Source organism: Zingiber officinale, chromosome 7A (assembly GCF_018446385.1).
Source record: "Zingiber officinale cultivar Zhangliang chromosome 7A, Zo_v1.1, whole genome shotgun sequence".
Lineage (NCBI taxonomy): Eukaryota > Viridiplantae > Streptophyta > Magnoliopsida > Zingiberales > Zingiberaceae > Zingiber > Zingiber officinale.
The window spans coordinates 38,689,246-38,704,156 of NC_055998.1; the positions used below are offsets into that span (position 1 = coordinate 38,689,246).

At 34.9% G+C, this 14,911-nt stretch overlaps 1 protein-coding gene across 1 annotated transcript; it reads left to right on the forward strand.

Moving 5' to 3' along the window:
- The first annotated feature begins 2,447 nt into the window (after positions 1-2,447).
- LOC122001349 (ribose-phosphate pyrophosphokinase 3, chloroplastic-like) lies at positions 2,448-10,244 on the forward strand. Its single transcript, XM_042556058.1, has 7 exons — positions 2,448-3,013; positions 8,166-8,481; positions 8,581-8,676; positions 9,066-9,134; positions 9,213-9,341; positions 9,469-9,568; positions 9,940-10,244. The coding sequence occupies exons 1-7, from the start codon at positions 2,565-2,567 to the stop codon at positions 10,071-10,073; spliced, it is 1,293 nt and encodes a 430-aa protein (XP_042411992.1). The 5' UTR covers positions 2,448-2,564; the 3' UTR covers positions 10,074-10,244.
- The last annotated feature ends 4,667 nt before the right edge of the window (positions 10,245-14,911 follow it).

Consider the following 14,911-nt stretch of genomic DNA (forward strand, 5'->3'; position numbering starts at 1 on the left):
TCTGGTGGTTCGATCTTGCTTACATCGGATTTGCGTTGTTGGATCAACTTTGACATGACTTTTGATAACCCGATCCCAATGTTTGATCGACTGATCGAACTCCAACAATAATTTGTATTATCGTTAAGGATAATACTATGCTTTGATTGACTGAATAGCTGGTTTGGTTGACTAAAAGATTCGATCGATTAGAAACCTTTTTTCCAGAAGCCCCAACCTTCTGACTCAGTCCGCCTGAGTCCACCTAAGGTTGAGTCTACCCTCATTTGATATATATCAATTATAGGTCACTCAACACTCGTCTCATTAGCTTACCTTGCACATGCTTTCTCTTGGCTTCTCGTGCTTCATACGATCACTTCTCATGTCATTCTTCTCGCTCCACTAGAATATTTTTCATAAATTCTCGTTGGACATATCAAGTCCATCAGCTTTTTTCCTGTGTCATCATTCTCACTTACTTGTGCCTTCTACTAATGTCATATTGTCTTTGATGCTTTTCGTTTTTTCCTATTCCTCAGGTGTCCCATATCTCTTTTTTCTATTCTAATAATTACCGTGCATTTTGAAATGGACAAAATTCATATACAATATATTTTTGGATGAATATTCCGTTTCATCATAGAATATATATTACTAGATACAAAATTATGATTAATTACTCATTTAAAATGAATTTGAAAATCCTCAAAACAATGAAATTCTGAACCCATTCATCGTCAAAACATACAATCTGTGCATAAACAAAATATCCACAATCAATGCATAGAGAGATAATACACGACAGAGAGAATAAATAGACAGAGCTTTTTTGGACAGATGATGATTAATTAGTAGACTAAATGAAGAGCAATAATTGAGATTTGGCCGTTTCTTGGTGAAGCTTTGGATGTTTGATGTTAATTCGTGTACCGAAATGCCCTTATCATATATTGCAAGCAAAGAGCTTATTAAGGGACTTTAATGTCTATGTGCTGACTTTCAGCATCAAGATTGATGAACAAGGAAAAGGAAAAAGAGATTTAGATTCAACTTGAAGCTTTCACAATTTGAAAGTTTTATCACACGAATATCAAAAAAAAAAAAAAAAAAAAAAAAAAAACAAAAAAGAAGGGACAGAAGCAAGAATCTTCCTGTCATTAATAGAGATGGTAGAAATTAAAGATGAAAAAGCTTTGAAAAGGAAATGCATCGAGATGGATTAATTTTTTTTTTTTTAATGATAAATTCAGATGATTCCATTGACGGTATGTGGGATGACTGGTCTGACTCCATATAATTTTCTCACCAGTTATTATTTGGAGAAAAAATTTATACAAATACTCCATAGTAAATTATGGGTATCTAGATGACAACTTAGATACCGTATCACTGTATCATAGCCCCGGAGAAAAAAAATATAAAATATCAATTTTAGAACTTGTTTGTGGTTGACAAAGAGACAAGATTTAATTTCTCTTAAATTAATTAAAATTTATTTTATATTAAATTTATTTCTCTTTTATATTATGTGGCAAAAGACGATTCGCTCGCCCCAGCGCCCCCGCCAACCCGTCCCTAGGTCAACACGGAGGAGGTAAATCATGGGTGACTATTAGCCATTAGTACAAATGGTCAAGACATGGGGGAGGTTATGCTCGGTCACGCCGAGTTTCTATCCCAAGACCTCATGTGACAACATCCCATGTCTTAACCATCGCACCACCCCGAGAGAACTATTTATCTTTTATATTATGTGGCAAAAGGCGATTCGCTCGCCCCCAGCGCCCTCGCCAATCTGTCCCTAGGCCAACACGGAGGAGGTAAATCACGGGTGACTACTAGCCATTAGTGCAAATGGCCAAGACATGGAGGAGGTTATGCTCGGTCACGCCGAGCTTCGACCCCAAAACTTTATGTGATAACACCTCATGTCTTAACCATCGTACCGTCCCGAGGGAACAGAGATGCACAATACAATGAGTCGTCTATTAATTAGATCATTAAGAAGAATGAGAAACAATGTAATAGACTTTAATAATATTTTACATGAAGATTTATTTTATAATGGTCGGATTCAATATTTTACATGGAGATATATTTTAATAGCGGTTGTAGTTAAATAAATTTTAAAGAAATTAATTTTAATCATTAATTAATTATCCACTTTCACCTAAAATACTATAAATGGCCCCATCATACAATCTTTTATACTAATTCTGTATATTGATTAGATCGATATTGATAAAAAAAAATTAATGCTGATAATAATTTAAATTAAATTAAAAAACAAGATTGAATAAAAACAAATTTAAACAAATGAATAAAAATTAACTAAAATATAAAATAGTTCATTTTTAAAAATTAATAAAAAAATATTTTTTTTAAAAAAAAAAGTAATTTCGATAATATAATCTATTTAAAAAATAGACATCCCCGTAGGAAAATAACCCATCCCGTCCAAGTTGACCTTTGCCCTGGCTGACAGTAATGAGCTGTTTGCGGGAAGGAACCCAACGCATGGGTAGTAACAACCTCATCAAAACCCTTGCAGACCGATTCGAACAAAGAACTTAGGGAAAAGGATGCCGATGCCGATGGCGGTGGCATCGGCAGTTTCTTCCCCTGCTCTGTACAACAATCATCCGAACAATCTCGGCCGTCCTCATCAGCAGGAAGCGGCCGCGGTGTCGTTCTTCTTTCCTCCCAAATTGAGCCTCCTCAAGACAGGAACGCAATATTCTGTTTGCCGACGTGCCCCTCGCAACGTGAATGGGTGGAAGAGGCGGGTATGGATCCGTTCGGAACTGACGAGCAACGGTCCAAGCTTTGCTGACAGAGGCAAAGACCTCCATGAAATCCCACGAAGTCGCCCTCTTATGGCGGCTTCGCCTGCGGTGGTGTCCACTGTCGCGTTCCCCCCCAAAAGGTCTAAGAAGAGCGTTTGCCTCTTCTTCTGCGAGGAGATGAGGGAGCTGGCCGAGCGCGTAGCGTTGGCGAGCGACTCCATTGAGCTTCGTAGCATCACTTGGAGGTGCGATTGCTTTAATTCCCTGGCTGAATTAACTTTGTCAAATGTGATCAATTTTTTTTTTTTTTTTTGATTTTCAAATTCCTTTTGTTTCCGGAATTTGAAGTCCTGATTGCCGAACGCTCGCAATGTCAACAGGAATTCATTCAAATTATATTTGAAATTGTGAGTTTCAATCTCAAAATTCATTTTTTTTTACCACTCCAAGGAGCCCAAGATCATGAAACAAACAAGATTGTGCAATGAAAATAACAAGATTCCCTTGGACAAGCTGTGAACTCTCAACTTATCCTCAATTTCAGCCCAAGGAAGTTCTTGCGATAATGTTGACTTAGAGGCATCACCCTTTTTAAGCTAGATTTGAAACACTTGGCACATTGCTTTTAATGAAAACTTTGATGGTTCATTTGACACAACCATTCACCTGAAGATGATGAGTCATGTTTCAATATGATCATTATTCCATATTAGTAATATCAAAACACCAAACACAATCAAAGAACTTAATGCATTAATCGTAGTGGTTATATTCTTTTAGTAAGTACATCTTTCATGTATCACAAAACATCATGTCCTTTGAACATGTTATGAATTGAGCACTTTATGAATGGACTCCAATGAGCCATCCAAGGGTACAATAACAACAACCAAGCCTTATCCCACTAGGTGGGGTCGGCTATATGGATCCTTTTACGCTATTGAACTCTGTCTCCTATTATATCATCATCTATACTTAAATAAATTTTATCTAGTTTTATTGTTTCTAATCAAGTCTTTTTTGGTCTTCCTTTTCCTCGTTTGATATGCGTGTTTGTCATAGTTTCACATCGCCTAACTAGAGCATTTATTGGTCATCTAAGTACTTGCCCATACCATCCTAAACGCGGCTCTCGGAGTTTTTTCTCAATAGATGTAACTCTGACTTTCTCTCTAATGTTCTCATTTCTTATTTTATCCATTCTCGTATGTCCACACATCCACCTTAACATCCTCACCTCTACAACTCTCATCTTCTACTCGTACTTGAGTTATAGCCCAATATTCAACTTCATATAACATAACAGGTCTAACTGCGATTTTGTAGAATTTTCTTTTAAGTTTTAGAGGTACTTTACGATCACATAAAACACCCGATGCTCTCCTCCATTTTAACCATCCTGCTTGTATTCTATGTAAGATATCACTTTCAATCCCTTCATCATTTTATAAAAATGAACCTAAATATCTAAAGCTCTCGATTCCAGGTAACTCGTCATCTCTATCTTAACAATTGACTCATTATGTCTAATATTACTAAACTTAAATTTCATATATTCTGTCTTTTTTCTACTAAGCTTAAAACCTTTCCCTTTTAGTGTTTCTCGCCAAGATTCTAGTTTAGCATTTACTCCTTCATGTGTTTCATCTACCAAAATAATATCATCTGCAAACAACATGAACTTCTAGTTTAGCATTTACTCCTTCATGTGTTTCATCTACCAAAATAATATCATCTGCAAACAACATGAACTTCTAGTTTAGCATTTACTCCTTCACGTGTTTCATCTACCAAAATAATATCATCTGCAAACAACATGAATCACAGTACTATATCTTAAATGTGTGCAGTAAGTTCGTCCATAATTAATATAAAAAGATAGGAATTTAAAGATGATCCTTGATATAACCCTATCTTTATTGGAAATGCTTTAGTTACTCCGCCTGAAGTGTTTACTCTAGTTGTTACATTCTCGTACATATTCTTAATTAGTTCAATATATGTTATGCTAACACCTTTCTTTTCTAGAATTCTTCATATAATTTCTCTTAGGACTTTATTATAAGTTTTTTCTAAGTCAATGAATACCATGTGTAGATCTTATTTTTGCTTCCAATATTTTACAATTCAGTGTCTAGAAGATGTATAGTTTATATTGTCGACCTTCTAAGCATGAATCTAAATTGATTTTTGGTCACTATGGTCTCCTTCTTTAATTTTTTTTCTTACTTTTTCCCAAATTTTTATTATATAACTCATTAGTTTAATACCCCTATAATTTGCACAATTTTGTATGTCTCCCTTGTTCTTATATAAAGGAACTAGAGTACTTATCCTCTATTGATCAAACATTTTTTTCGTTTTCAATATCATGTTAAATAATTTTGTAAGTCATTCAATATCTTATTTTTCTAGGTATTTTCATACCTCTATCGGAATATCATCTGGTTCAACGGATTTTCCATTGTGCATCTCATTTAAAGCTTGTTCTACCGTTTAAATTCTATAATAGAAATTTAAATTTCTTTGCTCATTTAACCTACTTAAATGACCTAAGTTAAGTTGGTCACCTAAACCTTCATTAAAAAGTTGATGAAAATATCTCTTCCACTGCTCTTTTATTTCTCCATCGTTTACTAGTACCCTATTATATTAATCTTTAATACATTTTATTTGGATAAGATCTCTTATTTTCATTTCTCTCACTTTGACTATTTTATAAATATCTCTTTCCCTTTCTTTTGTATCCAATTTTTTATATAATCGTTCAAAAGTTTCATTCTTTGCTTTATCTACTACTCTCTTAGCTTCTTTTTTGGCTATTGTATATTTTTTAAAGTTTTCTTCGTTTTTACGAATATATAATTCCTTATAAACTATTAGTTTTTTCCTTCACTCTTGCACCTTCTCATTCCACCACTAAGATTCCTTACTTATTGGTGCACATCCTTTTGACTCACTGAGTACACTCTTAGTTACTATCTTTAACTTTGATACCATCTTATCTCATGTCGTATTAGAGTTACCGTATATTTCACCTAATGCTTGTACTTCTACCTTCTCTTTAAATATATTTTGTTTCCCATCCTGCAACTTCCACCACTGAATTCTAGGAGTCGTATATATATATTTTTCTATTGATACTATGTTCGAGGCGTATATCCAACACTATTAATCTATCTTGGGTAGTTAAGCTTTTTTTAGAGATGATCTTGCAATCTTTACAAATCTTTCCTTCCTTCTTCCTAATCATAAGAAAGTTAATTACGATTTATTATTCCTACTTTTGAATGTGACTAAGTGTTCTTTTCTTTTCTTAAAAAACGTATTAGCTAATATAAGGTCATATGCTATCTCAAAATCTAATATATTTTTCTCTTTCTCATTTCTTATTCTAAAACCAAAACCCCTCATATATCCTCTCATGTTCTTCATTTTTCACTCCGACATGCCCATTTAGATCTCCTCCTATTAAAATCATTTCATTTGACGGAATGTTTCGTAATATTTCATCCAAGGGTGATAATTTTTTTTCTAATGATTTATGTTTGGAAAATGGAGGTTGATTTTAAAGAATCTGGAAATAGCATTCTTGCATGATCACAAAGCATGAACTAACGATTTCATATACTTCTCACCATTGTTGTATAACCTAACCAATGAACTTTCAGGCATGATATTTTCTACCATTAATCAACATTGACATAATGAAGTCCCCTTCATGCCCCTTGATGCGATCCCTCAGATAATGTATTTTACATCAAAATTTTTGCTACAACATCCACCCTTGGCATTCCCAGAAAAGAAAATTATAAGTTGGTTGAAGCAATTATAATTCTGACCTGTTACACTCATGATTTGACTCTGAATGCTTTTATTAATATGAGACTTAGTGAGCCTCATACTAAAGCAATTAGATTTCTCCCCCGCTCATATGTTGTTTTCTCAAGTGGCATACTTAATTCCATTAGGAGGGGTAACTTATCCACATAAGTTAATGTCCATTATTACAAGAGTCCAAATGATCTTTCTTTCCAATAAAGGATTTTGCACTATCTACAGGAGAGTCATGGCGCAATGGTAAAGTTGCTGCCGTGTAACATAGAGGTCACGGGGAGTCATTGTCGGGATTACCGATGGTGAAAAATATGAGAATAAATCTTGAGAATACTGATGGGCAAAGAGAGGTCCTAAGAATATATGCAAATTCAAATTTTCTTATGGGCAAAGGCATATCATGGGATAGAATTAACATTTAACAATATGAACCATCATCTGAATTATGGATTTCAATGAATTTCTATACTATGAGCCTGAGAATTAAGACCAGATGACTTAGTTGCAATTAACTCATAGATGTAACTGCTTCCTGGTGGTGTAGTTACTATTCTAAATCTACCATTATGAGATCTCATCCTCAATAAGATCTATTTTGTATTTAGGTATTATTGCACGTGTAGACATCATACAACCTTGTTGAAACTTTGTATTCTAGTCTCTTCTTGAACATAGATATTTACTCGTAGAAGCAATCACTTTTCTATGTGTCAATGGCTTACCATACAAGTTAGTTTTTATATCATTACATGTCACCTAGAGAGATCATTCTTTATATGACATCTCATCAACAATTATGCTTGCAATAAATTAAACCTTATGCAGATGCTGTCCAAGAGAGAAAAAAAAAAAAATTAAGTCTCTCGACCCAGCCTCAGCATTATGGAAATGGACTTTTACTAATTGAATTCCATGCCATGATCTTGATGGTGGTTCGAGACTATGGCTACCCTTTGAGTTTAATGAGAACTTTAAGACTTTGTACCATCAACAAAGTGTTATCTCAGAAACCTAAAAGCTTCTCTAGCAAACAAAAACATCTATAGACAACTCAATAAATTAGCTTTTTCCACTAAGTTTACATTAAGATTCTTTGGCTTTATCCATTACTTTCTAATATCACAATTGCTAAAATTATCTCGTTGGAATAAATGCTGGTTGTGATATATGAATCAACGATACACATAATTAAGTGCACAACAATTACTTTATTATTATTTTAAGTTTTAACAGCTTGATACCATTATTTCGTAAGGACTCAATAACATACATAACCCAGAGCAGGCGGGAAGTGTATAAACGATCTATTCACAAGATTGTTGAATAAAATAAACTATCATTTTCTTTGTTACTAAAACTGGGGACATTGTCTATACACTGGATTTATAAGGAGATTTGAGTTAGGGCTTCTGTGAGTTGTTCAAAATTTGAGTTAGACCTTGTCTAAGTTACTTATTTCAGAAAAAATCTGGATGCTTGTGGTTATTTGAAGCTTTTTGAAGTTGTTTGAACAGTTTGCTTAGTTCAGTTCATTTGTTTGGTATTGCATCTATTTTTCAGGGTATTTGAGGATGGTTTCCCTAACCTATTCATCTCTCATGCTCAAGGCATTCGTGGACAACATGTAGCTTTTTTGGCTTCATTTAGTTCTCCTGCTGTAATTTTTGAGCAGCTATCCGTGATCTATGCATTGCCAAGGTTGTTTATCTCCTCATTTACGCTTGTTCTTCCTTTTTTCCCAACTGGATCTTATGAACGAATGGAAGATGAAGGGGATGTTGCAACAGCTTTCACACTTGCTAGAATTTTATCAAACATACCAATTTCAAGAGGTGGACCGACTAGTTTAGTCATCTTTGACATTCATGCTTTGCAGGTTATTGATCTATCTACCTTCATATACTCACTAGCTTGAAATTTGTATTTCATGGGGGAGCAAAACTTCATGCTGTAATCTTCTGTATTTTGTTGATAGGAGAGATTCTACTTTGGAGATTCTATTCTCCCATGTTTTGAGAGTGGGGTACCTCTGTTAATGAATAGGCTTCAACAACTTCCAGATTCGGACAGAGTAATGATCTCCCTATTTATTGTTTTGAGATAACTACCATCAACTATATAATATTCGTTTAATATGCATCTTCCTCAAGATGCGATGATATATACTCGTTTAGTTGGTTTTCGGTTGATACAAACTTGCAACTTCTTCAAGAGAATGAGGTTGTTCTTAAAAAACAAATCATTGGTTGTAGGAGAAATGATTCAAATTTAATTGCGAATGTCCCTGTATTCTTTTTTTTTTAAAGTTGCATGCAGAGATTTTTGTGATAGTGTTATCTTGTTGAGATTCATCTATCTCTTGTGAATTGTGATATAGCCCTTCTATTGGTATAATAATGTACACTGCTAATCTTTGGCATGCCACATTTGACATTTCTGTTCTGTCGTGTCCTTTTTCAGATATCTATTGCTTTTCCAGATGATGGCGCATGGAAGCGATTCCATAAGCAACTTCGACATTTTCCAATGGTACCTGTACAGTGAATTTTACACTGCCTAGTCTTTGATGTGATATTTAGGCTTAATGCTCTGGCACTTCAATTCCAGATTATTTGCAACAAAGTCAGAGAAGGTGATCAACGAATTGTACGACTAAAAGAAGGAGATCCTAGAGGCCGACATGTTGTGATAGTTGATGACTTGGTGCAATCAGGTGGCACACTGATTGAATGCCAGGTCTGGAAGGTCTTTCCATAAATTCATTTCATACATAAGCACCTCCTGTACATCTCCATGCACTATATTTCATCTTTGAGGCTTATTTTTCTCAAAGTGCTTTATGTTATCTTCGCCATTTTCTTAGAAAGTGTTAGCAGCTCATGGGGCCGAGAGAATCAGTGCCTACGTGACCCATGGTATCTTCCCTAACAGGTCGTGGGAGCGATTTGAACACGACACTGGAGGTCAGCTAATGATTCTAATTGTGATGCTTACGTTTTCTTTCTTTTTTAATTATGATAGTCTACAGCCATCAGAAAAATCTTTGTATGCATTGTTGCAACTCTTGTTCCCTGCCATGAATTTACTTGAAACTCTTGACTTCATTTCCCTTATGATTCCTTTTTTCCGTTGATTATATCGTGTGCTGAAGAAATCTTGTGAAGCAGTCATGAATATCTGTGTAAATTGCCACTTCTAATGTTGAGTTCCTTATTATTATTATTTTTGTTGATAAACTGAGCTCTTCGCTTAGTTCCTTATCTTTGTCTTTATCTACCTTGTAAAATTTTCACAATTTTTATGGTGAACTGACTGCTCTTCCCACTCGTCTCAGCTGGTCCAAATAATGGATTGAGCTACTTTTGGATTACTGACTCGTGCCCACTTACAGTAAGAGAAGTAAAGAACAGAGCTCCCTTCGAAGTTCTTAGCCTTTCTGCTCAAATTGCTTCTGCTCTTCAGATATAGATTCGCATGGCACAATTTTGGCGCTGTTAATTAATAGTTGAGCTTATGATTGTTGTTTATGCTAATATCCAGTACTGAATAATCTATCCTTTCGGTATTTTTTTGTTGTAACAAATAAAATTTCTTTTAATAATTTGAAAAAAGATAAATCTTGCCCGATTTCTTCTGAAAGGACGATGACGTGTTGTTCCCATGGATGTTATGATCATAAAATGTGGTCACTTGAACGCCAACAAGTAGCGATAGCGATGTAAACGAGTCGAATCGAGTCGAACAGTATTAGGCTCGAGCTTGGCTCGTTTAAGTTATATTCGGGCTCGAGCTTGGCTTGAGTTCGAATCGAGCTTTTATCACAAAGCTCGAGCTCGGCTTATTTTAGAATTATCAAGTTCGCGAACAGTTCGAGCTCGGTTCGTTATTAGCTCAATTATCAAAGTTAACAAGCTTAACTTGTTAAGCGAGTTCGGGCTCGTTTAGAGTTCATTTTTAACTCGTTTTAGAATTTGTTTTTTTGGTTCATTTTAAAATTCATTTTAAGGTTCATTTTAGAGTTCGTTTTTTTGGTTCGTTTTAAAGTTCGTTTTTGTCTCGGTTTAAGGCTCATTTTTTTGGTTCGCGAGCCTATAAACGAACATGTTCGCAAGTTCACGAGCCGAATATCTTTAAGCTCGAGCTCGGCTCGATAAAACTGTCGAGCTCGAAATCGAGCTTGAGCTCGGCTCGATAAGATAAATGAACGAACTCGAACGAGCTATTTACCGAATCAAGCTCCGAATAACTCGTGAATCGTTTGATTCATTTATATCCCTACCAACATAGGATACATTAATAATTTTTAAAAAATAAAAATAACTAAACAAAAGCTCTTCTGGTCCGTGATTCTGATCGATTTTCTTTTTAACAAACCTCAAAATGAAAAATATTACGTGTCGAGCAGAAACAAAAAAAACAATTTCCTTAATTTTTATGTATTTTACTTAAAAATAAAGATATATTTAATAGTTTATTTAATATGATCTTTTTTTAATATTTTATAATTTGATCTCCAGAATAAGCAAATGGTCATGCTCCTTTTTCTTATTTATGTTCCCTTCCTATTTAAGGATATATTTAATAGTTTATTTAATAATAATATTATTTTTAATATTTTATAATTTGATCTCCGCAAATAAGTCACTTCTAAGTGCTACGACGAGTTTTCAAATTTCATAAAAAAGACATATTTTCATTAAAAAAATATAAATAAATAAAAAGACATCTTTTGAAATCGTGCTTTATCAGTCCCCTCCTCTTTCTATTTATAGTTAACATTCGGAGAGTGTGGGAACGTGAACAGACTGCAGTCTTTGCTCGTTCTGTATCGTCCTCTTCGCCGCCGAAGTCGGACGATGCAAATGGATCCCTCCGCGGGATTATCAATGGCTCACTCAGTTTCGCCGGTGTCGGAGGCAACGGATCTGGCGGCCGTGATTCGGATGAACTGGGACGTGGAGTTCGCTCGATTCTTCAATTTCCCGATCTCCATCCCTCCATCTGACCTCCGATCCCTCCCGAAGTCGAGGATCCGTTCGATTAAGGGAACCTGGATCCCCGCTTCTTCCCCAGCAATCCTCCTTATCCACAAGACAAACCACGAGTCAGCATACATCCTTTCCGTCACCGTCCCGGCATTGGCATCCACTGTTGTTAGTTTTCTGTTTCCTCCGTCTCACATTAAAGCCTACAGTTGACTTCCGGCTTAATAGTTTATGCCCTTTTATTTTTTTATTTTTACCCTATTCGAATTCACGAGAGGAGCATCCACGCAAATGCAGTAACTATACTTAGGATTTTCCCACACATTTACAATCTGTAGTTTCAGTGACTGGTTTCAAATGCGGCTTTGATTTTAGTCCAATAATTTTTCTGAAGTGCTTATAAGCTTTTTCATATGCATTGAGACGAGTAATGCGGCTTTGATTTTTAGTCCAATAGTTTTCTGAGGTGCTTCTAACCCTTTTCATACGCATTGAGACGAGTAACTGCTTGGTAGATTTGTGGTCTTTGATTTTAATAAATGTGAGTGAAAAATGTGGATGATACGTGTCCTCCTGGATTCTATGGCAAAAAAGGAAATTCTATCGTCTTCAATGTTATCATACTACGAGTAGATAGATAATTAGTTGTCTTATATTGTCGTTGTATTGCTGTACCTCATGATTTTAACACGTGCTACAGGACAATAATAGATAACTCAGAATTTTAATTGAATGATATACTAAAGCCTTTTTTTTCCTCGTTAGGAAGAACACTATGTTCCAAACCTCATTTTCTCATGGCCACAACTGCCATGCATTTCTCAATTTTCAGTTGGAGGTAGCAGAGTGATCTTTGCAAGCCACATGGATTCATCCAATCAGGCAAGTTAAGATGTGTACTTTTTCTCTTGTATATTATTTTCCATCAACTGATGGTATTCTATTTCCCACATGCACTCGCAACAACAACAATAATACTGTGGTATAGTATTGAAAATTTCCAAACTGGTTAGTAGAGTTACATTGATTTTTTTTTTTTTTGCACAAGGTGTCCAATTCTTTGAATCAACTAATCCTAAGTTGACTGGTTGGCCCCATGAAAGTTTTCTACTGATCACTGGGATAAATCAGAAAGCGCTCATGGAGACCAATCTAGACCGCCATGTTCTTAGGCCCGCTTCTCACTAGAGGGAAAAATCCCCTATACTGCACAACATCTAAGACTCGAATCTTAGATCCTATGTCTATCCATTGGAGGGCCTAACCAATGCACCATTACCTTAATTCATATTTGGAGTCTATTTTTTCCAAGACTAAACTGGTTTGTATCATCTAGTATAGACTTGTGATACATGCATCCTAGCATGTATAAACTTGTTGGCCAAGACCAATGATTGTCTTTGTAGGTCTTTTGTTTTCTCATTTGTATAGGTTGGAATTCCTACATAATTAGTTGTTTGCTGCTTCTAGTTGTTATAATGACATTCCAGAATGTCTTGTTATATTTCAAGTTTCTTCTGTTATTATTGTTAACTACAACAATTAATCTTGGAACTAGTTCAGGTTCAAAAGTTTGCTTTGCGGTTCTCATCATGTTCTGATGCAGAAGCATTCATTAATTTCGTGAAGGTGAGGAGTCCCCAAATTTTCCTCATTCTTCTTTTCTTATTCCCTAAGTTACTTGATCAATACGCAAAGTGGTTTTCTTTCTGCACTTTTATCAAGTGTTTCTTCCTGATTTGCAAAGATATGCCCAGATTTTGTGAATGGCGCTTCTATTTTTCCTTGTTTACAGCATAGTGATTTTTTTATCTAACCTAAATATTTAGCAAGGCTTATTTTTTCCTCTCACTCTTCATTACTTAAATGGTTCTTTATGTTTTCATTCAAAATTACAAAGCTAGAAAAAAAACATGTTTGCATATTTGTTTAGTGAATTGACAAGAATAAAGGTAAAGAACTACATTAAATTTCATGGGAACTAAACCACATAAAAAAGACTTTCCTTGCTCATGAGTCATTGATGCAACATAGTGGATGAACAAAAACACTATCCTCAGCTAGAGTTTGAGTAGTTTTATATATCACATTGGCCAAACCTCACTGTAAATGATTCTGAAATAACTAAATCAAGTGTGCCTATGTAGTCTTATCCTAACAGACTAGGTAATCTTAATATTTAGTTGATCTAATAGAATGAACAAGTTCTGGTCTTTATTTAATTTTATTTTTGCTAGCTTTAGCATTCGTTTTTGTTAGTTCTGGTACACCTTGCCTATTTTTCCCAAGTTTTATGAGATTGTGTCAGGTTATTGTAAAAAGGAGGCGCTTAATAAAATAATTTTAGTTCTGGAAATCTCTCTTCACTTTCCCAAGATTGCTTATTGAGGTAAAATTGCATGAGGTTGCTGGTTGATACATGATCTATCCTGATTTTTGGTCAGTCATTTTCATCATGATAAACATCATTTGTGTCTTTCACACAAAAGAGGATACGTCAAAGTTTTAATACATATTAGCTTCATAGTGGTTTTCGTATATTTTTCAGATTTAGGTTCTATTCCAGCTAAATTTGGTGTATCTTTCAATTACTGTAATTGGCATTATCTATATATTATCTTTCTCAAAGGGACTAATGGGTGATGTGCCTCCCGAGAGTGATTTTTCTTGTGAAAACTCTTCAGCATCTGAAATAGCTTCCATTAGTACTCTTCAGAGTTGGTAAAGTTCTGTGCGGGCTTTCACTTTCTTTATTTTTCTATTAATGCTTGAGAAGATATACAAATGATATTGAATTTCTTCCCTTGTGAATAAGTGTTGAACAACCTATGCCAACAGATGATGGGGAAATTTCAGATTTAATTAACAACAAACAACTGGAGTTATCTTATTCTATGGTGCTTTCTAGTTGTGCTAGGTCAATTTCTTCTGGTTTACCACCAAGCTTTGCAGAGCTTCTAACTGATTGCTTGAATCAGACTAGAAAAGGTAACCTGTGTATAGTTATTATGACATTTTGTTCAAGCATTATTTGTAGCTAATAAAGATTTTATTTTCTTTTGTTGTCTATTTTAGAACAAACTAATCCTACAAGTCAACCTGGTAATGGATCTAATGCTAAGGTACAGTCACTGAATTCTTGAAACCTGCTTACAAAAATTATCCCTCCCAATGGTACATCTTAGAAGCATTTGTTCTTTCTGATTGATGTTTTCATAAAGGAGCACCTGATGAATCCTTATTTACAAGGTGCTTTAGTAGCATTCGCTGAAAATTCTAATACCTATGGTAAAATTCATTTTACTTTCAACTTGTTCCAAC